Source organism: Nicotiana tomentosiformis, chromosome 9, assembly GCF_000390325.3.
Source record: "Nicotiana tomentosiformis chromosome 9, ASM39032v3, whole genome shotgun sequence".
NCBI classification, from domain to species: Eukaryota; Viridiplantae; Streptophyta; class Magnoliopsida; order Solanales; family Solanaceae; genus Nicotiana; species Nicotiana tomentosiformis.
In genome coordinates, this window is record NC_090820.1 from 93159089 (window position 1) to 93181506 (window position 22418).

General features: G+C 36.1%; 2 protein-coding genes and 1 long non-coding RNA gene across 9 annotated transcripts in view; all 3 read left to right on the forward strand.

Annotated features, from left to right (window-relative positions):
* Window positions 1-2556: 2556 nt before the first annotated feature.
* On the forward strand, window positions 2557-8527 carry LOC104087696 (calcium-dependent protein kinase 18-like). The gene is made up of 12 exons (XM_009592273.4): window positions 2557-3263; window positions 4246-4376; window positions 4490-4531; window positions 4625-4736; window positions 4822-4900; window positions 5049-5218; window positions 5704-5830; window positions 6155-6270; window positions 6375-6482; window positions 6654-6716; window positions 7532-7705; window positions 7940-8527. The coding sequence occupies exons 1-12, from the start codon at window positions 2838-2840 to the stop codon at window positions 8093-8095; spliced, it is 1704 nt and encodes a 567-aa protein (XP_009590568.1). The 5' UTR covers window positions 2557-2837; the 3' UTR covers window positions 8096-8527.
* LOC138899421 (uncharacterized) lies at window positions 7090-7364 on the forward strand. The gene is made up of 2 exons (XR_011411014.1): window positions 7090-7232; window positions 7323-7364. It is a non-coding gene; the product is annotated as an uncharacterized lncRNA (long non-coding RNA).
* A 752-nt stretch (window positions 8528-9279) lies between the features above and the next one.
* LOC104087768 (DNA-(apurinic or apyrimidinic site) endonuclease 2) overlaps window positions 9280-22418 on the forward strand; it is a 31567-nt gene continuing 18428 nt past the window's right edge. For all 7 annotated transcript variants that reach the window (XR_011411016.1, XR_011411017.1, XR_011411019.1 and 4 more), the window contains exons 1-6: window positions 9280-9689; window positions 11294-11521; window positions 11754-11839; window positions 13215-13330; window positions 13443-13523; window positions 13852-14052. Coding sequence is in view for 1 of the 7 variants with exons in the window: in XM_009592385.4 (XP_009590680.1) it covers window positions 9467-9689; window positions 11294-11521; window positions 11754-11839; window positions 13215-13330; window positions 13443-13523; window positions 13852-14052 (935 nt within the window). In the remaining 6 variants the exon portion in view is untranslated. The remainder of the gene's footprint in view (window positions 9690-11293; window positions 11522-11753; window positions 11840-13214; window positions 13331-13442; window positions 13524-13851; window positions 14053-22418) is intronic.

Sequence of the window (22418 nt, forward strand, 5' to 3'; positions counted from 1 at the left end):
ACTTATTAACAGGTTGTTGGATACTTGGAGTGTATCGGTTGATGTAAAGTTTGAGTCTTTATCATGCATAGACAGTCTATACCCATGTAGAATCATTCGAAGACTTGATACATATCTCCTTTATATATACATTCGGTGCATTGATATATGCTTTTGATCATGATAACTAAGAAAACATGCTTCCTATCTTGTACTTCAATTGGGTACCTTATTTTTCAGACTTGTTGCTCCTTGTTATTTTTCTATTTCTGTATATGTTTAAGAATTGCACAACTTATATAAAATGAGTAGTTGTTGACTAAACTTTGCTACCATTTTGTTGAGGTTAGTCTTGATACTTACTGAGTACATGAGGTCAGTTGTACTCATACTATACTTTTGCATATTCCGTTCAGACTTTGGAGCTAAGCTGTTGTAGAGTTAGAGGGTGACATTGAAGATATTAGTATTCGAGTTATTAGCTGCCATTTTGTTCATGGTAGTTTAGAACTTATGTATATTCAAATAGATAATGTATTTTTTTTTTACCAGCACTGTATTTCATTTCTTAGTTTCTCATGACTTGTGACACCAGTTCGTAGGGGAGTTTGTATAAAGTTTCGTATTCTTATTTCATTATTTATTTGATGAACTTCAGTTTAGGTTTTCTTTCATGTTGATTGGTTCACCTAGCGAGTTAGGTTATTGATAAGTGTGGATTTCGACCAATTATTAGCACCTTTTTGCTTCTGTTTTAGTCCGAAAGTATTAATTTTTATTCCCAACACTAATGAAAGTGTACAATTTGCAGGAATGATGGAAATTTTAGCTCTCATGAAGAAATCCGACTCAAAAAGGAGTGTTCCGACTCAAAAGGCAAGAAGGGACGCAACACACAAGAAGTGCGGTCCACAGAGGTATTTCTGCTGCCGCAGAAGAAAGTGCGGATCACAGAATTCCCTCTGCGTCCGTATAATTGGTGAAGAAGCCCATCATACTTTGAGTAGAAGTGCAGACCGCATATGAATTGTGCGGCCGCAGAATAGGGTCCGCACTGGCAGGAATTCTAAAGTTCAGAGAGTGTGCAAATGACCGAGCCTTGAAGCCTTGCTTGAAGTGCGGACCGCACAAGAATTGTGTGGCCGTAGAAGCTGCATTACAGTCGCATACCAAATTGTGCGGCTGTAGATTCCAAGTCCCTCCAAGCTAAAGTAATGTGCGGACCGCACATGGAACTGTGCGGCCGCAGAACCTCCTGAGAGGTATTTTTGTTAGCGAATTTTGAGCCACTATAAATAAACGGGAATCACATTTTTATGTCAAGTTTTGACGTTCAAGCAACTGTAGCCGTTGTAATTTTCCATTTTAGGAAATTTGTGGTCATTTTGGGATTTAAACATTATAGTTTATCATTTTAATCTTAGATTATGAGTTTAATTAGTATTTCTTCTTGTTTTCTTCATTTTCCACTGTGAGTAGCTAGATTCTTACTAGGGTTGTAACCCAACCCTAGTGTGTAAACCTTATGAGTATTTAATTTAATGCGAGTTTATGATTGAATGTTGATTATTTAGCCTTGTTTATGCTTTAATTTTAGAATTAATGGTTGCAAACATTGATTCATGCCTTTTTGACTTGATCTTTATTTGAGAAAGAGGGACCTAGTCTAGGATAACTTGGCTAACAAGAAATTGGGTTAATTAAAGCTTTGATTAGCCTAATTAAAGGGTTTGAACTAGAGATAGGAAAAATTCGACTTGAGCTCTTATCAACTGTTTTGCTTGATACCCATTTGGGCTTGAGAAAATCAAATTGGGCAAAATTACTCTATGATCGAGAGGTATTGAGTGAGTAACTTAGAGTTGAGAGCTATAATACATCTCGATCAATAAAACAAGTGTTAACATACTTAACCCATTAGGCCAACACCTAGATGGAGGTTACATCCCTAAGCTTTTTAACCATCTGGTAAAAACAACAAAAACAATCATTCACTTTCTAGTTTCTTCTCATTAAGTTATAATTGTTAGTGATAATTTAGAATTAGAAAACAACATCCTTTGTTTGGAAGCACAATTTAGTTATTTCATTTGCTCTCATCAAGTGTATACTCTAACACCCATATTAAATTTTATGTGGAAATTAACCCCGACTCCCAACGACCGTTTTCACTCACTATTGAGTGCGGATCGGACGTGGATCAGTTATGTGCCACCATAACTTGGTGGGATTTGGATCGTGATAAAGTATAAAACTAGATGGAATTTTAACTTAAATTATTTTAATAATGATCAAATATCGGTTTAACAGTGGAATATACACCATATTTTTTGAGTTTTTCAAACATGAAAATAATTAATCCCTAATTTTTTTAATTAAAAATGGTCCATAGAAGAGGTTTTCCTAGGACGTGTGAAAGACGCTTCTAAGGAGTGGACTCGTTTCTACTCCCCTCGGCAAAAACACAAAAAATCTTTTCATCTGCAAAATGCCAAAACAACCATAGATAAGTAAATAAATATCTTAATTGTAAAATAATGCAGTTTTCACCATCCAAACTGGAAAATTAGGGGGAGTTCCTTCCCCCCTTCTCTCTCTCTCTCTCTCTCTCTTCCAAAAAGTCTCTTTGACCACCACCATCACCACCCTTTCTTTCTTCCCTTCTTCCTCCTATCTACTTCAACCTTTCCTCTCTTAAATCTCCATTATTGTTTTCACATTCCCCAACCCCCCATAATATATAAACATATTTTCTTGACCTTCTCTTTTCTTGAAATTATATGTATATTGATCTATGTTCAATTGTGTTATGATCTGAAAAGGCAAAAGTTTGCATTTTTTTCATCATTTTCACCAATATGGGCAGCTGTTTTTCTAGCTCCAAAGTTAGTGGCTCAAATAGCAATACCCCTTCTACGACTACTACAAATGTAAATGTTCATCACAACCGTCCTTCAACAACAACAACAACAACTGTTACATCAAGAAAACAAGAGGGGTCAAATTATAATAGAGATAAAGGTAATATTAATACAAAAAACAGCCACCAAAAACAACAACCTAGGAGTTCTCAGCAGAATGTTGTTGTTAAGCCAAGTTCAAGAAGACAAAGTGGAGGGGTTATTCCTTGTGGGAAAAGAACAGATTTTGGGTATGATAAAGATTTTGATAAGAGGTATACTATTGGTAAATTGTTGGGTCATGGCCAATTTGGGTATACATATGTTGCTACAGATAAATCTTCTGGAGATCGTGTTGCTGTTAAGAAAATTGAGAAAAACAAGGTATTACCATATTAAAAACCAGATTTTTAACTTCATTTGTTGATTTTTTTGGTTCTAACATTCATTTTACATGTATGTCTTGATTGTGGAATGTTTGTTTAATTAATTCCTAGGGATTGTTTGTATTCTTTTTTTTTTTTAAATCTTGGATTGACTGGTAAATAGAGTTTCAATGGCTAATTATTGCCAATTATCATCATCTGTAGGCAGATGTAAAGTATGTCTTATGATAGCTTTGGCTCCGATGCTGTATATGTGTTAAAAAATCCACTAAAGAAGTACAAATAGTAATAGATTTCGAACCTAGTAAATCAAATGAGCTGTGGTAGAATTCCGAGCTTGAACCCATAACTGGATCTGCCTCTGTCAGGGGTGGCTAGAGGGTCAACTGCCAAGCAATTAAAGCAATAGCTTTAGGCCCCAAAATTTTGGGGGCCCTAATTTTTATTTTTGTTTTTTACTCGTGTCCGATATTCTCATTGAGGCCTCGACTAATTTGAATTCGCACCATGTAAGGCCTAGCAAAAGGGAACTCGCACTCTAACAGGATATCATCCATAGGGCTCAAACCCCATCTTGGCTTTAGGCCTCCAATGTTGTTGAGCCGCCCCTGGATCTGGTTGTACTTGAAATAAATGCTCTGTAGGCATATATTGTTGATTGGGGTCTTTACGTTCCTAGAAAAGAATATCCATCAGCCAATGTAATGCTGGCTTTGTTAGTAGAAGTCTATGTTTATCTAGTGCAATCACTGTCCATTTTGCTTGATTTGTCTTTTGGTGTTTGTAGACTTGTCGTCAGTTGTGGAGTTGTCATCCCTATAGGATGACGGGCTTATGAATGTTTGCAAATAAGAGTACTTTCATTGTGTTTTTCTTTTTCCTTTCTTCTATCGTCCAAGCTTGTTAACTTTTACTTTAATTGTATGATTATCCAGTCTGTTACAGTAGCAATATACCGTACTAATTCTTTTTTGCTGTAGATGGTTCTTCCAATTGCGGTTGAGGATGTGAAACGAGAAGTCAAGATATTGAAGGCCTTAGCTGGTCACGAGAATGTGGTTCAATTCTATAATTCATTTGAGGATGATAATTATGTCTACATCGTAATGGAGTAAGTTTGGTTTTTTGTTTTTTGATCTCTAACGTCCTAGTTTATTTCCCTACAACTGCTCCTTCCACTTGAATCACAAGTTAACGTTTTTCAATTTTTTTGTTTTTCTTTAGGTTATGTGAGGGTGGAGAACTATTGGACCGAATCTTGTCCAAGTAAGTATTCTGAAATTACCAGTTTCAGTTGATTATTCAAATTTCTGATTATGAAGTTTACTTATATGGGTTAAACATAATTTCTATAACCAGAAAAGATAGTCGATATACTGAGAAAGATGCGGCGATAGTTGTACGCCAGATGCTAAAAGTGGCTGCTGAGTGTCATTTACATGGTCTGGTGCATCGAGATATGAAACCTGAGGTGTGCAAACAGTTCAATATTACTTTTGGCTTGGTAATGCTGCTTGATATTGTTTTCTTTAAACAAACTTCTGTTTCTTTTGTAGAATTTTCTCTTTAAGTCTTCAAAGGTGGATTCGCCATTAAAAGCCACAGATTTTGGTCTTTCAGACTTCATAAGACCAGGTAATTGGATTCTCCAGAAATCTAATGAGTTGTAAATTTTTATATAAATACATCTTTTTGAAGTATTGATTGTCAACGATCTAGGGGCTATTGTTATGGTTTTCTATCTTAAAGTTAAAAACTAATCGGAGGAAAATCATAAATGCAGGGAAAAAGTTCCAAGACATTGTTGGCAGTGCATATTATGTAGCCCCAGAGGTGTTAAAGCGTAGATCAGGACCTGAATCAGATGTATGGAGTATAGGTGTAATTACATACATTTTGCTATGCGGCCGTCGGCCCTTCTGGGACAAAACTGAGGATGGTATATTCAAGGAGGTGAGAATATTTTGCGTGTAGTTTAGAAACGTTTCAAATTGTGTTTTAAATTGGGAAACCTAGGGAAAGGAAATCATAGTTTTAGGGCTCTAATAGGGAATTAACATTCTGTATAAAAATTACATGCTTACCTTTTTTCCTTGCAATAGGATGTTTCAAGTTTCTTTTTAACTTTAAGAGGTAGTTTGAAGTTCCCACTTCCTCCTTAATAAATCTCCCATTCGTTTGGAATTTCCGAATTACCATTCACCTTTTTGATATCATCTTATAAACATCCTCAGTGTTGGACCATCGATGTTTTTTCCTTTGTAGAGAAGCTGCTGCTATTTATTTGGTTAATTTTTTGCTTTTGACGTATGCTTTCTTGGAGAGGCCCTTATCTAGAGCGTTTTTCTTCCTTTAAGATGTTTAATATTTTGTTAATGCTCTGCACTTTGCCTCTTTTTTTTTTTTTTCTTTTCTAATTTTGTTCCCGATATGATAAGGTCCTACGAAACAAGCCTGATTTTCGTCGCAAGCCATGGCCAAACATAAGCAACAGTGCTAAAGATTTTGTAAAGAAATTACTGGTGAAGGATCCGCGCGCTAGACTTACTGCCGCTCAGGCCCTATGTAAGTAATATATGATCCTGAATTATTACTATTAAGTTATATTAAGTCTCATATCAGAAGGGGAGCCTTGGAGCAACGGATAGGTCACGTGTTCGAGCCGTGGAAGCAGCCACTAATGCTTGCATTAGGTTAGGCTGTCTACATCACACCCCTTGGAGTACGGCCCTTCCCCGGACCTTGCGTAAACGCGGGATGTCTTGTGCACTGGCCTGCTCTTTTTAAAGTCTCATATCAACTTGCAAAAAGATGTTACTGATGTCGTTCCTTTAATTTTTTTGATATGATGAACAATTGTTTTGAATCTATCTGGTTGAACATTTTCAGCGCATCCATGGGTCCGAGAAGGAGGTGATGCATCTGAGATCCCACTCGACATTTCTGTTTTATCCAACATGCGGCAATTTGTCAGATATAGTCGCCTAAAACAGTTCGCTTTACGGGTAAATAATTCACTGCTTTCTGCTTTCGTAGACCTTTCTGTTTGATAAGGTTACTTCAGATATACGAAACCTAAATTTCTGGATGCTGTTTCACCATCGGGCAGGCGTTAGCTAGCACGCTTGATGAGGAGGAGCTCTCTGATCTGAAGGATCAATTTTCTGCAATTGATGTGGATAAGAATGGTGTCATCAGTCTCGAAGAAATGAGACAGGTATTGCTCATCTTTCATGTTGGAGCTTGTTTTTGTCCTTACAACTCTCATTGGCTATCGGCAAACATCTGAGGCACCGACATTTTGTGTCATTTTGATGCAAAACAATGTATAATGCATATATATCTCATCATCTGTTTTAGTGGCTTATCATATTCATTTCTAATGCAGGCCCTTGCCAAGGATCTCCCATGGAAAATGAAAGAGTCACGAGTTCTTGAGATTCTTCAAGCGGTAAACTTGTTTATCTAAGTATGAAGTATCAGGAGCAAAACATGACATTTGATAAATAATTAGAGAATTATCACAAAAAGGACCTTTTGTCGCCTTAAGCTGTTGCATGTTTGGAACTGCTTTAATATTCACATTCTCCCCTAAGGGGAAAAGAAGAAAACAAGAATCATGTGCCTACAACTCTCTGTTCCCCCCTCCCCCCAAAAACAAAAGAAAAAAGAAAGAAAGAAAGAGAAAAAGAAAGTAAGAAGATAATAGCAAGAAATAGGTGCAAATTCTTGAAACCAAGGGCGTGACCTAGAGGACAATTAAGTGAGATGAAAACCACTGAGAACCAGGGTTCAAATCCACCAGAGGTAAAACACGCTAGGTGTTTTCTTCCAATCTCCCTGAGCTTTGGTGGGGCGGAGACTTATCCGTTACCTGCACTGGTGGGAGGTGGCATGTACTCAATAAAATAGTCGAGGTTGCTCTAAAAAAGAAATAAGTGACCAAATACCTGGGGGTTGCTTTAAGGCTTTGATGAATCAAGGTTCATATTAGGGAAAGGAGAGCGAGGGGACCAAGCACTCCCGCCCCCAAAAGCAGAGACCGAAGAACCGCCAGGTTGTCGAGGACACATCTGAATGTCGGATTACATATTCCAAATAGTTTCTGCACTATAACCCTGTTATGATATGAAAATTACTCAACTGTCAATGCTAATATTGCTGTTAAATCTCAGTAGCTTTCATCATACACAATTTCATCACTTTCTACTATATGGTCTCTTGTGCAGTTCAGAGACCTAAAGTATTTTATTCATTGGTTGGCAGATTGATAGTAACACAGACGGGCTTGTTGATTTCCCGGAGTTTGTGGCCGCCACTCTACATGTCCATCAGTTGGAGGAGCATAATTCTACAAAATGGCAGCAAAGATCGCAAGCTGCTTTTGAGAAATTTGATGTTGATAGAGATGGATTCATAACCCCGGAAGAACTTAAAATGGTTAGTATTGGATTTTTTCTGCTCAAGTGAAGTGAGTGCTATTTACAGAATTCTTCCAAGAGCAAGGGAACCATGTCGTTGACCAACCCTACTAAAACTACATGCTTCATCACTCTTAAGAATGTGTAGCATTCATGTAGGGTCAGTTCTCCATTCTGCATGATAGATGTGATCCCAGATAATATAATGACGTTCTTATTTGGCTCTTACTTACGTGATACTATTGTTTTGCAGCACACGGGTTTGAAAGGATCGATAGACCCACTTTTAGAGGAAGCGGACATTGACAAAGACGGGAAGATAAGCCTGTCAGAATTCCGTAGGCTTTTAAGAACTGCTAGTATGAGTTCACCAACGGTGAGAGATTCACGGAGAAATGTAGCTTTGTAAAGATGTATAAACGGAGAGGTGGACTTCATCAGAAAATCTTGTGGGAAGACGACAATGCTCGTAGACATGTTCTCTTGTGCTTGCGCGCGCTGCATGTCTCAGAAGGGAAGGCTCCCGAGATGATGGTATTTAGAGGCACGTAGCCACGTGGCACTTTGTAGCTAGTGGTCCTTGCGCCAAGTGTGTTTTGTTGAGTTTCCTTTTGCCCTTCACAAAAGAATTTTGGCATGAAGTTTCTTTTTTCCCTAAACAACCAGTTGCAAATGTCTGTAATCTGGTAGTTGTAGTGTATATTCTGTGTCTCTGTTTGTGAGTCTCCAGGTTCTTCCTCCCTTTGAAATTCTAATGTTATGTCATTATAAATATGCCATCAATGTAAATTGTCTGTATCAAAAGGTTTGTTCTGTATGATTTATGGCACTTGTTCAGAAACTTGGTTGATAAAGGTTAGGTTTTAGCACTCAAGGGTGTGGCCTGGTGGTTCACGAGGAAGAAGAACTTATGAGGTTTCTGGTTCAAATTTCAGCGGAGGTAAAAATTAGATATTAGATAATTTCTTCCCTTTCGATACCACCTAATGGAATAGTCGAGGTGGTTGTGGTGCCCACGAATGAAGTAGATAATGTCATAGTAGGCTTAAAATTTTGGAACTTCATCATCTAAGCCATCCGAAAGCTAAACTTAACAAGGCAAGGAGAATTGGAAGAAACAATAAACTTCAAATATTGCATGTATAAAATTCTAAAGAGATAAAGGGAGACATGAAATAGTTTAACTATAATGAATTAGTACTCTGCCCATTTGCAGCTTGTTTGGATGGTTGTTACGTGTCATATTATATTGTTTTGATAAATACAATATTATATCACGCACCGACAACATGAATAAACTTGTAATATAGCAAAAAAAAAAAATGGGCACATGGAAGAATTATTATATTAAAAGATAGGGGAAGGGAAAAAATATAGTAATTATTTAATAATAAAGAAGATAAGATGAGGAAAAAGTATAAGGTATCGACACGATGAATTTAAGATACAATACAATAAAATTTAAGTAACAATTAATATAAATAATATATTAATGTGACTATAAAAAATTCTCATATATAAAATATAAAACTATATCATTCTTTAGTTAAAAGGACCACTAAGAAACAATGCCAATGTGGCAATTGGCATATCTCAAAACGACCTCGTTTGTCCCCTCCTCCCCAATGTAGTCCTGTACGAAGAACAGCAATGAGGCTTAAAACTGTGGGGAATGCACTACTCGGCACTTGCTTTCGTTGTCGGAGCAGTGAATTTTTGAGGCTCAAATGCTGACGGAAAAAAATCAAACAGTGATGATTATCGGTTCTGCAATTTCTGAATGAAGATAGTGACGTACAATGTGAACGGCTTAAGGCCACGCATACAACAATACGGTTCACTCCCGAAACTTTTAGATTCACTCAACGCTGATATCATCTGTTTTCAGGAGACTAAATTGTCCAAACATGATTTACGAGCCGATTTGGTTCGTGCTGAGGGTTACGAGTCTTTCTTCTCTTGCACCCGTACTTCTGATCGTGGCCGCTCCGCTGGCTATTCCGGTAATTTTTAATGTTTTAGCTCTACTTTTTACATTTTTATTTATGTTAGGTTACGTAGTGGTATGGGCTCACAGTGTAAAAATCAGGTAATTTAAAACGCAATTGCAAGTAACTTTTGGAATGCTACCTCAGTTCCAATTTTGAAACTTGTGTTCTTAAATCATCAGTACATCCTTACTTATCCACGTTTACGTTTGACTTGGCACCCCCTTATGAAGTAATTAATAAAATAATAATTTTACTATATGAACCCTTGTTATAATATGTTGGGAACTGAATTGGAAACATTAGTAATACTTAATAATAAGGGTAAAATGGTAAATTATATCTTGGTTTTTCAAACTGGACAAGTAAAAGTGGACGTCTTTTTTTGTATAGTAGACAACTAAAAGTGGATGGAGGGAGTATATTATAATATCTGTGTAGTAATATAAGCTCCTCATTAAGGATAAAATAGAAAGTTTAAAGGAGGTCATTTTTTTGAAAACAGACTAAAAAGAAATAGGCTTACATAAATTGAAACAAAGGGAGTAACATCGATGGGTAATTTTAAATAAATGTTAAGTAACTTGATACAAAAGGGTAAGTTACACTGATGGTGTAAACATTTGTTAATGTATATAATTTCTGGTTAGGTATTGCGTGTCAGTGTAAGAGTAATTGTGAGTTTTGGATAGGCTTTAAAATTCCTAATTTACTGTTTATTTAGTATTTTGGAATGAAATATGCCCGAATAGAGGGAATTTATTGAGTATTGGAATGAAATATGCTCGAATAGATAGATGATTAGTTGGCTGATTGATATGTAGGTGTAAATTTTCATTAGCTCATTTTGTGTCAATCTCAGCAGCTGAGTACTTTTTTCAATGAAATATTAGCTGAATTGATCGGGAAAGTTTGGCTAGCTCAATTGCAGGGTGTGTATGGTGTGGAAAGAGCAATTCGTCGAAATTCCTTGACTTTGGATATCATGGTTAGATCATTTTTGAGTGTTTGGCTTGTAAAAAAATAGGCCGAGTATACTAATAGTACAAGGTGGTGAATAGGGTATGCCTATAGTGTTTTTGTCATATTCATGAGTATTAAAGGTTGACAACAATGTCTAACTTTTGGTTGAAGCAAGCGACACAAAGTAAAAGCTAGAAATTTTGTAAAGGAAAAATGACTTTTTGCCTCTAAGGGACAGAAATGGTTTCCTCATTTTTGATATTTCTTCCAGCAATTGGAAGTAACCTAACACTGTAAAGTGATACCATCTAAGATAACATTTTCATCATAGCAACAACAACCTACATCTCTCTTTATCTTCATAATCTTGAAGTTGATGAACATAGAGAGTAGTCTTGTGGATTGCTAATAATAAAGTCTTGCAGGCTAAGCTATTCTTGGTGGAGCTTGTTTAGGAATTTGTTTTTGTATATAAGTTTGAACGTTTCTTTTAAGACTTGGTATATCTGAAGTAGGACAGTGCTAACTAATGCAAAAAGTTTCTGTAGGAGTGGAATGGCCTTAGTAAATTCTTATTTTATTTTTTCATGTATGCATATAGGCATGCATTACGGAGACAAATAGAAAAGTAATTGAATTTATGTCTACTTGTCCAGGTGTTGCAACGTTTTGCCGCGTAAAATCTGCATTCTTGAGCAATGAGGTAGCTCTGCCAATTGCTGCAGAAGAGGGCTTCACTGGTCTCCTTGGGACATCTAACGGATATGAATCTAGAAAGGATGAGTGTCCTTCAATAGCAGAAGGCCTTGAGTGCTTTTCTAGAGATGAGCTCCTTAAAGTTGATAGTGAGGGACGTTGTCTGATTACTGATCATGGTCATTTTGGTGAGTACATGCTATCCCCGGAAACAATAGCGATGGATAATTTCTAATCGGAAGAACAAATCATAGTCTAAACATTTGTTGAAAGCCATGTCCTTTTCTTTTTCTGGCTCACTATGTGATATAACTCTTCAATATATTTTGTTTTTATTTTTTATTTTTTGATATTTTATTGCACATTCGAGTCTCTTACTCCCACCATAGCTTGGTGATTGACCAGTGTTTCTTCTTGCAGTTCTATTCAATATATATGGGCCCAGAGCTGTTCAGGATGACTCTGACAGAATCCAATTTAAGCTGACATTTTTCAAGATGTTAGAGGTAATCAATTCCCAATTTGGTTGTCAGATTATGAGAACCTGAGAAATGACTTTTTCTTTTTTCCTATTTTCAATTACTAAATTAGCTTTTGCTTTATTGATGAGGAAATCTTGCACCAAATATGTCAATAACCCCTGTAATCTTAGCATTAAGTTTGCCTTTTTTTTTTCTTGGTGATATGTCCACTACAGAGGTTCATTTTGACATTTTAATCGCACCAAATCTTAGCACAAATTATTGAAATGAAAGGGATCTAAGTAGAGCAGAATGGATATAGAGGATTCATATAGCCACCCCCAACTAATTTGGGATCAAGGAGTAGGTGATCTAAATGTTAACATAAATTTCTATCAGTGTGTAGTGGGTGGAAAGGTTTAGAAAATGGATCTGAGAAATTTCTGATTTCTATTTGGAAAATGTTGTGAGAATTCCATGTTACTTTCCTCATTGTTGTCATTTATCTAAGGCTCCAAGTCTCGATCAGGTCCTGACTGCGACTTTATAAAACAACTCTGATATGTGGGATGCGAATTTACAATTCTTTAGCTGGGAGAAGGTTGTTCTTAAACCCTTGGAATTAAGTTTTTGTGGGTTGTAATGGCAAGGATGTTAGGAATCTGAGGAGCTGGTATCATGCTTCAATTTCTTGCTTGCCACAAGGTGCATTAGTTTTGTGTACTGGTCCAATAAATTACGGAACAGGAGGTGATTATAGCAGAAATTAGGAAGATTGCCACTAGGATTGTGGTATGGCTAACTCTTCAAGGACGAGTTGGTCATTCTTCTAGAGATTTTATCATTTTTGTAGCATATTGAGCCTTGTTTGGTGATAGAAAGGTGACTATGATTGGTGTCGTCCCTTGGTGTGTTTATTTACTTAAAGTTTCTCCTTTTCTTATTAAAGATAAGGAAATAAAAAAATCAAAGTTACCTATTTAAAAAGAAAAGGGACAAGGAAGTGAAAGCATCAATTTTATTGATGTTTTAACTAATCGTATTACATACTTTACGTCCAATTATTTATGGTTGTTTAATGCTATCTTGGTATCCTGCAATTCTCTATCTATTAGGTTAGCTAATTATTTTTGTCTCCATGTGACCTATAGGTCACGGGTTCGATCCGTGAATATGCCGTGACGCTTGCGTCAGAGTAGGCTGCCTACAGTACACCCCCTTAGGGTGCAGCCCTTCCCCGGTCCCAACGTGAGATGCTTCGCGCACCGGGCTGCCCTTTATATATCTCTGCTATCTTTTCCAGGATATTATGTCTATTAGCATATTTCTTCATTGACTGCAGAAATAGCCTGTACTTATAGTGTAAACATGCATTTCTGAACTTCACACTCTTTGCTTCATACTAGTCATTTTTATGTAGAGAAGATGGGAGTGTCTCCTGCATCAAGGAAGGAGGATTATCATCGTAGGGGATCTCAATATTGCTCCTGCTGCCATAGATCGTTGTGACGCAGAACCTGATTTTGAGAAGAACGAGTAAGTTGCTTCCTGAAATATTGTATATGCAGGATATAGATTAATTCTTTGGTCTCGTTTTATTAAGATAGCAATTCTACTTGGTAACTGGTGAATTTCCACTGCGTTGCAGGTTCAGGAAATGGTTTAGATCGTTATTATTGCAGAATGGAGGGCGTCTCCTTGATGTTTTCAGAGCAAAACATCCTGATAGGTTTCTCTCTTTCTACTTATGTTTACTTTTGTAATTTTCTAATTCTCTCTACACAGCTAAGGGGAAAAGGGAGGAAATCATGTTCATTGTTAGTTTCTCATGACATGCAAACATTTAGTGCTTCTAAAGGTCATTTTTTTTAGTCCTTCTCCGTACGTTTTTCCACAAAAGCACATACTGGATGAAACTTTCATTGTTTTTCAAAGTCAAATAAGAAATGAGATAGAGTAGTCATCCTCATCTCCCTTAACTCTTGTATTTCTTGTCATCTTGTTATATGAACCTTTTGTCATCTCACTTCATCTTGTATTTTGCATTTTTGCTACAGAAAAGGAGCCTATACTTGCTGGTCACAGAGTACAGGAGCCGAGGAATTTAATTTTGGTTCTAGGATTGACCATATACTTAGTGCAGGATCATGCTTGCATGGTGAGGAAAATCAAGAAGGGCACGACTTTGGTACTTGCCATGTTGCAGAGTGTGACATATTGATGCAATTTCAAAGGTGGAAACCTGGAAATACGCCAAGGTAAACTTTAGCTATTTGTAGTAAGGAAAATTACATGATCGCATTATGGATGAATGACCTTCGAAGCATGAACTCTCATAAACAAGTGAGGATAGTTCCGAAAGTGATAATAATGTAACTTAGCTGCTCGATATCAGTAGACATTAGTTTGGTCTGATTACCTGTATGCTTTGCGGCGATGGAAAGATTTGTTTTACTATTTCATAAATCTGTCATGTTACAGTTTCTGTTAATCTGTTACAAGGATATACAACAACAAAAAACCTAGAAGTAAAAATTTATAAGGATATAGCAAGTAAAAATTCCAACTTGTATTCTTAGTTGTGAGAAAGCACGGGAGAAAAATATATTATTGATATTCTATTCAATTATAATACAATGGGCCATATTTATACAATGCATATCCTACTCTACTATATGGACTAGGACTAAGTCACGTTATTTACATAACTATCTAACACTCCCCCTCAAGCCTGTGCCTACAAATCATATTTACCGAGCTTGTACATATGTAACTAATATGAGGACCTGTGAGGGACTTGGTGAAAATATCTGCAAGCTGATCGTTCGACTTCACAAACTTTGTAGTAATATCTCCCGAGAGTATCTTTTCTCTAAAGAAGTGACAGTCAATCTCAATGTGTTTAGTTCTCTCACGGAACACCGGATTTGATGCAATATGAAGGGCATCTTGCTTATCACACACAAGTTCCATCTTGTTGATCTCACCAAATTTCAACTCCTTGAGCAACCGTTTGATCCAGACTAGCTCACATGTTGCCATAGCCATTGCTCGATACTCTGCTTCTACACTAGACTGAACAACCACATTCTGTTTTTTGCTCTTCCAAGATACCAAATTACCTCCTACTAAAACACAATATCCAGACATAAAACATCTATCAGAAGGTGATCCTGCCCAATCAGTATCTGAGTATCCAACGATCTGCTCATGGCCTCGATCCTCAAACAATATCCTTTGCCCGGAGCTGATTTTGTATAACGAAGAATGCGGACAACTGCATCCCAATGACTAGCACATGGAGAATCCATAAACTGACTCACAACACTCACAGGAAAGGAAATGTCAGGTCTGGTGACTGTGAGGTAATTTAGTTTACCAACTAGCCGCCTATATCTTGCAGGATTACTAAGCGGATCCCCCTGTCCTGGCAGAAGTTTAGAATTCGGATCCATAGGAGTGTTAACAGGTCTACAACTTGTTATTCCTGTTTTCTCAAGAATGTCCAAGACATACTTCCGTTGTGAGATCACAGTACCTAAGCTAGACTGAGCGACCTCAATACCTAGAAAACTTTAATCTGCCCAGATCTTTAGTTTGAAAGTGCTAAAAGAGATGGTTTCTCAACCTAGTAATACCATCCTGATCATTGCCAGTAATAACAATATCGTCAACATAAATCACCTGATAAATACAGAGATTTGAAGCAGAATGCCGATAAAATACAGAGTGATCAACTTTACTACGAGTCATGCTCAACTCCTGAATTACTGTGCTGAACTTACCAGACCAGGCTCGAGAAGACTGCTTTAGACCATAGAGGGACCGACCCAATCGATATACACGGCCACTAGACTCCCCCTAACAACAAAACCAGGTGTTTGCTCCATATAAACCTCATCCTCAAGATCATCGTGAAGAAAAACATTCTTAATGTCCAACTAATAGAGAGGCCAATGGCGAACGACAATCATGGATAGAAAAAGGCGGACTGATGCTATTTTAGCCACGGGAGAGAAAGTGTCACTATAATCGAGCCCAAATAAATGAGTATACCCTTTGGCAACAAGACGAGCCTTAAGTCGATCAACCTGGTCATCTGGACCAACTTTGACTTCATACACCCAACGACAACCAACAGTTGATTTGCGTGAAGGAAGAGGAACAAGCTCTCAAGTACCACTCGTATGTAAAGCATTCATCTCGTCAATCATAAGCTTGCTGCCATCCTAGATGAGACAATGCTTCAACTGTAGACTTAAGGGTGGAAACTTAGGACAAAGATGATACAAGCGCATAGTGGGGTGATGACAGACTAAGTTACTCGGACTCGGGTGCGGGTGTCCGACACGGGTGCGGATCCAAAGGTCGGATCCTTCATGGTCTAAATTTTAGGATTCGAGGATACGGATCTAGGTACATGTACGGGTGCGGAGATTCAACAAAAATAAATTAAAAATCTAGAAATATAGCTATAGAGATATGCATAATTATGAGAGATTATATGGAAAACTTACGTGTAACTTGTGCCTTGTAGAGTGTAGTAACTGAGTCATTTAGTTTTCAAGTTGTAGGCAGGCATGTAGACACTCTCCAAAATGGCATGATTCATTAATTTTCCTACAACTCGCACAACAAAGTATTAAAATAAGTTATTATAAGCTTGTTGAAATATAACAAATAAAAGTTATAAAGAGATTTAGAGATACAAAAGAAATGAAACATACCTTTGGAAGTTAGAACTTAGAACTAAATAGACTAACATATATTCAAGAGTCACTAGTCAAAAGTTTTAAATAATTAGTTATTCAAATTAAGTTACTCAAATGACCACTAAAAAGTCTTACAGAAATTGTAAGTTCACAAGTTCATAGACAAAAAATAAGTACATAGCATACACATTTAAACTACGCTAGACTTGTCACTTGAAACATTGTGCATGAGTACATTCTATTCAAAGGCCATCTTCCTCAATCTCTTCAATGTCAACTTCTTGCAAATCTTGAACTTCCTTTTCAAAGAAGACTCCTTCTAGTTGAGGTTCGTCTCTTGACAATTCAACTAGATCATTGATACTTTCATCAATATTAAAATAATCTCCACCTAAAACAACACCAAAATAAATTTAGAAGATTGTGAAAGGAACTTATCATGCTAAAAAGATTACTCAAGAAATATCAAATCATGGATATGTATGTATTACGGATATACCTAAATCCCAATATTTGCTTGGACTACTTGTATACTTTTCCTTTCTTCGAGAGAGCAAGCGAAGGTTATAATGGATAAAAACTAAATCTTCGGCTTTAGGAGTAGCTAGCTTGTTTCTCTTGATGCTATGAATCAATGAAAAAGTACTCCAATTTCTCTCGCAACAAGATGAAGAAGCTGGCTGGGAAAGCAATTTGTAAGCCAAACTTTGTAAAAGTGGAGCATTTACATCATGGTTAGCCCACCAAGATAAAGGCTCCTCATACCCCATAGCATCAATCACATGAGGCTCACCAAAGTAACCATTCCCACAACAAAATGCCCCATACTCCAAAGAAGCTTTCTTTAAATCATTCGGATCCTTGAAATATCTTTGAAAGCATTTGAGCCTATTTTGTGAAATCTCTATATCTTCATTAGGAGCAAGTCTTCTTAACCCGTTGCTTTCACCTTTAAGCCACGACTCATGATAATATTTCAGAACCAATGAATGTGCCATGCAATGCAATGGAGTTTTACTCTTATTCCACCTTGCCACAAGAATTCCTTGAATTGTAGCAAAAAAATTCGATTGGTCGGTAATAAGATCTTTCCCCTCATGCTCAAATACAGTCACCTTCACCTTTTCAATCATTGTATCCCGCATGTCGTAAATAAGGTGCAATTTTGGACAATCAAGGTCGGCACTTCTAAGCATGGATACAATTGGCTCTGTACACCTCAACAAGTATTCAATAGTATCCCACCATTCATCATCCATCACAAGAGATTTTATTTCGTGCGCTTTAGCTTCAATTACTTTATCTCCTTTATAATTCTTCCATTCGTCATCCATCACCATTTTTTCCAATGACGATTTAACTCTATGAATACGAGAAGTCATAATAATATGGGAAGCAAATCTTGTTTCCGCAACTTTCAACAAAGATAACTCCGAATACTTTTAGAAAATGGCAAGCCCCATGTCGTGATTCACCACAAATTCTTTAAGCTACTCACTTGACCAATCAACTTTAATATCCATTCGCAATTTTTAAAGTGAGTTGATTTTTCTGAAGGTTGACACATACTTTTTAAAGCAAGATTCAAACAATGAACAACACATGGTGTCCAAAATATGTGCGGAAAAGTTTGCTCAACAATAGAACCGGCAAGCTTAAATAAACAAGATGGGGAGTTTACGATGACAATTGACTTATTGGACAAATAATTCATTAAATAAACAAAAAGGTATTATGATGGGTGGAGTTTATGATGATAATTCACTTTTTGGACAAGATAATTCACGTCACTTTTCATGGGATAGTAAAATATTGCATTAAATGATATTTGTACCATTTATTTTTATCATTTTAATTTGGAAATATATTTTAATTTTAATAGAAATATAATTATTAATCAAACTCCAAACCCTAAACCCCAAAACTAAAACCTCAAACCCCCAAATCATATAACCTTAAACATTATTTAATTACATATGATATTGTGTATATTTTATTATTGATTAAATTAGTCGATTAATGTGATTTGTCTGAAAGCTATATAACCTTAATCATGAATAATTAATTATATTTCAAGTATTTCAATAGATCAATATTAATTAGCTCGATATTCTAGAACTTGTATTGATAGAAAGAATCAAACAATCTAACAAGACGGGATCCCTAATATGATAGTGGATATATTTTGTTATCGGTCAAATTAGTCAAACAAAGTCAATCGTTATTTTCAATCAAACATATATTTAGATTTCAAGTATTTCGATAGTTCATAACTTGTATTGATAGGAAGACTCAAATGATCTAACAAGAAGAGTTTCCTACTCTAGTCGATTAATGTGATTTGTCTGAAAGCTATATAACCTTAATCATGAATAATTAATTATATTTCAAGTATTTCAATAGCTCAATATTAATTAGCTCGATATTCTAGAACTTGTATTGATAGAAAGAATCAAACAATCTAACAAGACGGGATCCCTAATATGATAGTGGATATATCTTGTTATCGGTCAAATTAGTCAGACAAAGTCAATCGTTATTTCCAATCAAACATATATTTAGATTTCAAGTATTTCGATAGTTCATAACTTGTATTGATAGGAAGATTCAAATGATCTAACAAGAAAAGTTTCCTACTCTAGTCGATTAATGTGATTTGTCTGAAAGCTATATAACCTTAATCATGAATAATTAATTATATTTCAAGCATTTCAATAGCTCAATATTAATTGTATAAATTAAGTGTTATTAAGTTCTCTCATTCTTTGTTTATTTTCTAAAATTCGCTAATATTCTTCTTTGTCATATTTCTAAAGTATTTCGATATTCTAGAACTTGTATTGATAGAAAGAATCAAACAATCTAACAAGACGGGATCCCTAATACGATAGTGGATATATCTTATTATCGGTCAAATTAGTGAGATAAAGTCAATCGTTATTTCCAATCAAACATCTATTTAGATTTCAAGTATTTCGATAGTTCATAACTTGTATTTGATAAGAAGAATCAAATGATCTAACAAGAAGAGTTCCCTAGTCAATTAATGTGATTTGTTTGAAAGCTATATAACATTAACCATGAATAATTAATTATATTTCAAGTATTTCGATAAATCAATTAATTGGTAGTCCTAATCAAATATAATATAAGAATATTCTTCTTTGTCATTTTTAAAAATTATTTTAGCTCATTCTCAAATCATGTAATTTATAATTAGTCTTAAAATATGTGTCACAACATAGCATATAGTGGAGAACTAAAGGGTCAATTCTATTATGTACAATTTATAAATTTTCATGATCTTCGCGAGAACGTAATTTGTCAAAAAATTTACATGCTAATAATTAATTTAGAAATTATCCCCCGTTTCTTTGAGAAAGAAAATATTTATAAATAGTATAATTAGGTAAATTAATAAAATATGTTTATTTAGAGCATATACTTATTTAATATATATGAAGTTTACTCAAATAAAAATATGTGTCTTTAAAGCATATACAATTATATTTAGTTTACAATTAAATAATTATTTATTATTTTGATTAAAACTATAACTATTTTTGGTATAATTAAAACTGTAATTTTTATAAACAAAAAACTATTGAAGACATAGTATATGTAATGTTTATCTCGGTAGAATATTAGCAAACATATCAACTAATAAAGTAGTCAATTCTTAATTAGTCTAAAGTCTTTTTCCTTATTCTCTGCATTCCTGTCTTCTTCTTTGTCTGGTCTAAGTCTTCTTCTTCCTTATTCTCTGCATCGCTGTCTTCTTCTTCTTCCCTAACAAAAGTTTTTCCATGTCTCTGCTTTTTTTCCAGTAGAACAAGACCCGAGCCCTTCCAAATAAGCCTCAGTCCAGTAATCCACCACCCATCTTCAACTTCTCTGCCCTAAAAAAACACTATAGCTCTTGATTTCAGAAACCTGCAGCATGAACAAGAAGATTGATCAAGACAAAAAGTTTCAAAAGGACTAGTATAAATTGCTACATAACAGTGTAATTGAAGGTATTTCGTTTCCCATCTATTCAAATCTTTATTTAGGGAAATCAATTCTCAAAATTTTCCCCAAAATTTTGGTTAACTCACCCAATCTCGTTTGACCGGATCCGACCCAGATCCCACACCCTTACCCATGTCAGTGTCGTGTCGACACGGGTATGGCTCCCAAATTGCCGAGTCCGAGTAACTTAGATGACAGATGATGATGACTTAAACCGACATAATTGAAATTAGGATTAAGTGTGGACCGTATACCTTTTCGAAGTGCAATCGGTTGACTAAGAGGCGACAAGTCCGCAGTAGGAGCAGGGTCCGGTGCAGGACGTGAATAAGCCGGACCTGATGCTGGGTGTGGACGACGATGACAAGTTAGGAGTAGTGGAGTTGTAGGTGGTGGAGCTGAAACTGGAGTTGTAGGTGGTGGAGCTGGAATTGGAGCTGTAGGTGGTGGAGCTGGAGTTGTGGAGGAAGATGAATGGATAATAGTGATTGAATCTCCCAAAAGATGGAACTGGTAGCACCTTAGAAATATCACCTTAGCGGACATAAGATACCGTTGGAGGTTAGCATCGATATCCTTTTTGCGTTCTCGAGTAACCTAGAAATACACACTTAAGAGCACGAGGAGCTAACTTATCTTTTCCTAGAGTAAGGTTATGGACAAAGCACATGGTTTCAAAGGCACGGGGTGGAAGAGAGAACAAAGGTGAGTGGGGAAACAAGACAAAGAATGGAACTTGATTCTTGACAGCTGAGGATGTCATACGATTAATAAAATAACAGGATGTGAGAACTGCACCCCCCAAAAAACGCAACGGAAGATTAGATTGTATGAGTAGGGTACGAGCAATTTTAATGAGATGTATTCTTTCTTTCAGCTACCCCATCTTGTTGAGATGTGTACGAACAAGATATTTGATGAATGATTCCAATGAGAGTTCATAAACTGCTGAAATGAAGAAGATAAATACTCTAGGGCATTATCACTACGAAATGTTTGGATAGAAACCCCAAATTGATTTTGAATTTCAGCGTAGAAGGTCTGGAAAATAGAAAATAACTCAGATCGATTTTTCATCAAAAATATCCAAGTGCACCTGGAATAATCATCAATGAAACTGACAAAGTTAAGCGGAATCCTAAGGTAGAACTGACCCGACTAGGACCTCAAACATCTGAATAGACTAAAGTGAAAGGTGACTCTGCTTGATTATCAGGACGCTGAGGGAAATGAGAGCAAGTATGCTTACCGAGCTGACATGACTCACACTCTAGAGTGGACAAGTGAGGTAATCCAGGTACCATTTTCTAAAGTTTTGACAAACTCCCAATCGTTTATGTTATAAATCTGGTGAATCGGTAACAAGACAAGTTATTGAAGAAAGACAAGATGTGAGTTCACGTGATTTAGCAAGGATAAGGTAATAAAGTCCATTTGATTCACGCTCGGTACCAATGATTCGTCCCGTACTGCATTCTTGTATAAAAATAAGGTCTTCAAGAAATAAAACAGAGCATTTAAGTGATTTGGCTAAGCGTCTAACGACTATGAGATTAAAAGGACTGCCGGGAATATAAAGAACTGAATCTAAAGGTAAGGAAGGAAGTGGACTTGCTTGACCTATTCCAGTTGCCATGGTTTGAGACCCGTTGGCCATTGTGACTGTTGGAAGAGATTGAGAATATGAAATAGTAGTGAAAAGAGATTTGTTACCAAAAATATGATCAGATGCACCTGAATCAATGACCCAAGAATCGGAGGATGAAGGGGAGACACAAGTCACGCTATTACCTGTTTGAACAATGGAAGCTATCTCTGAAGATGTCTATTTATATGCTTTGTACTGAAGGAACTCAATATAATATGGTAGAGAAACCATCCAATTATTCACAGTATTGGAT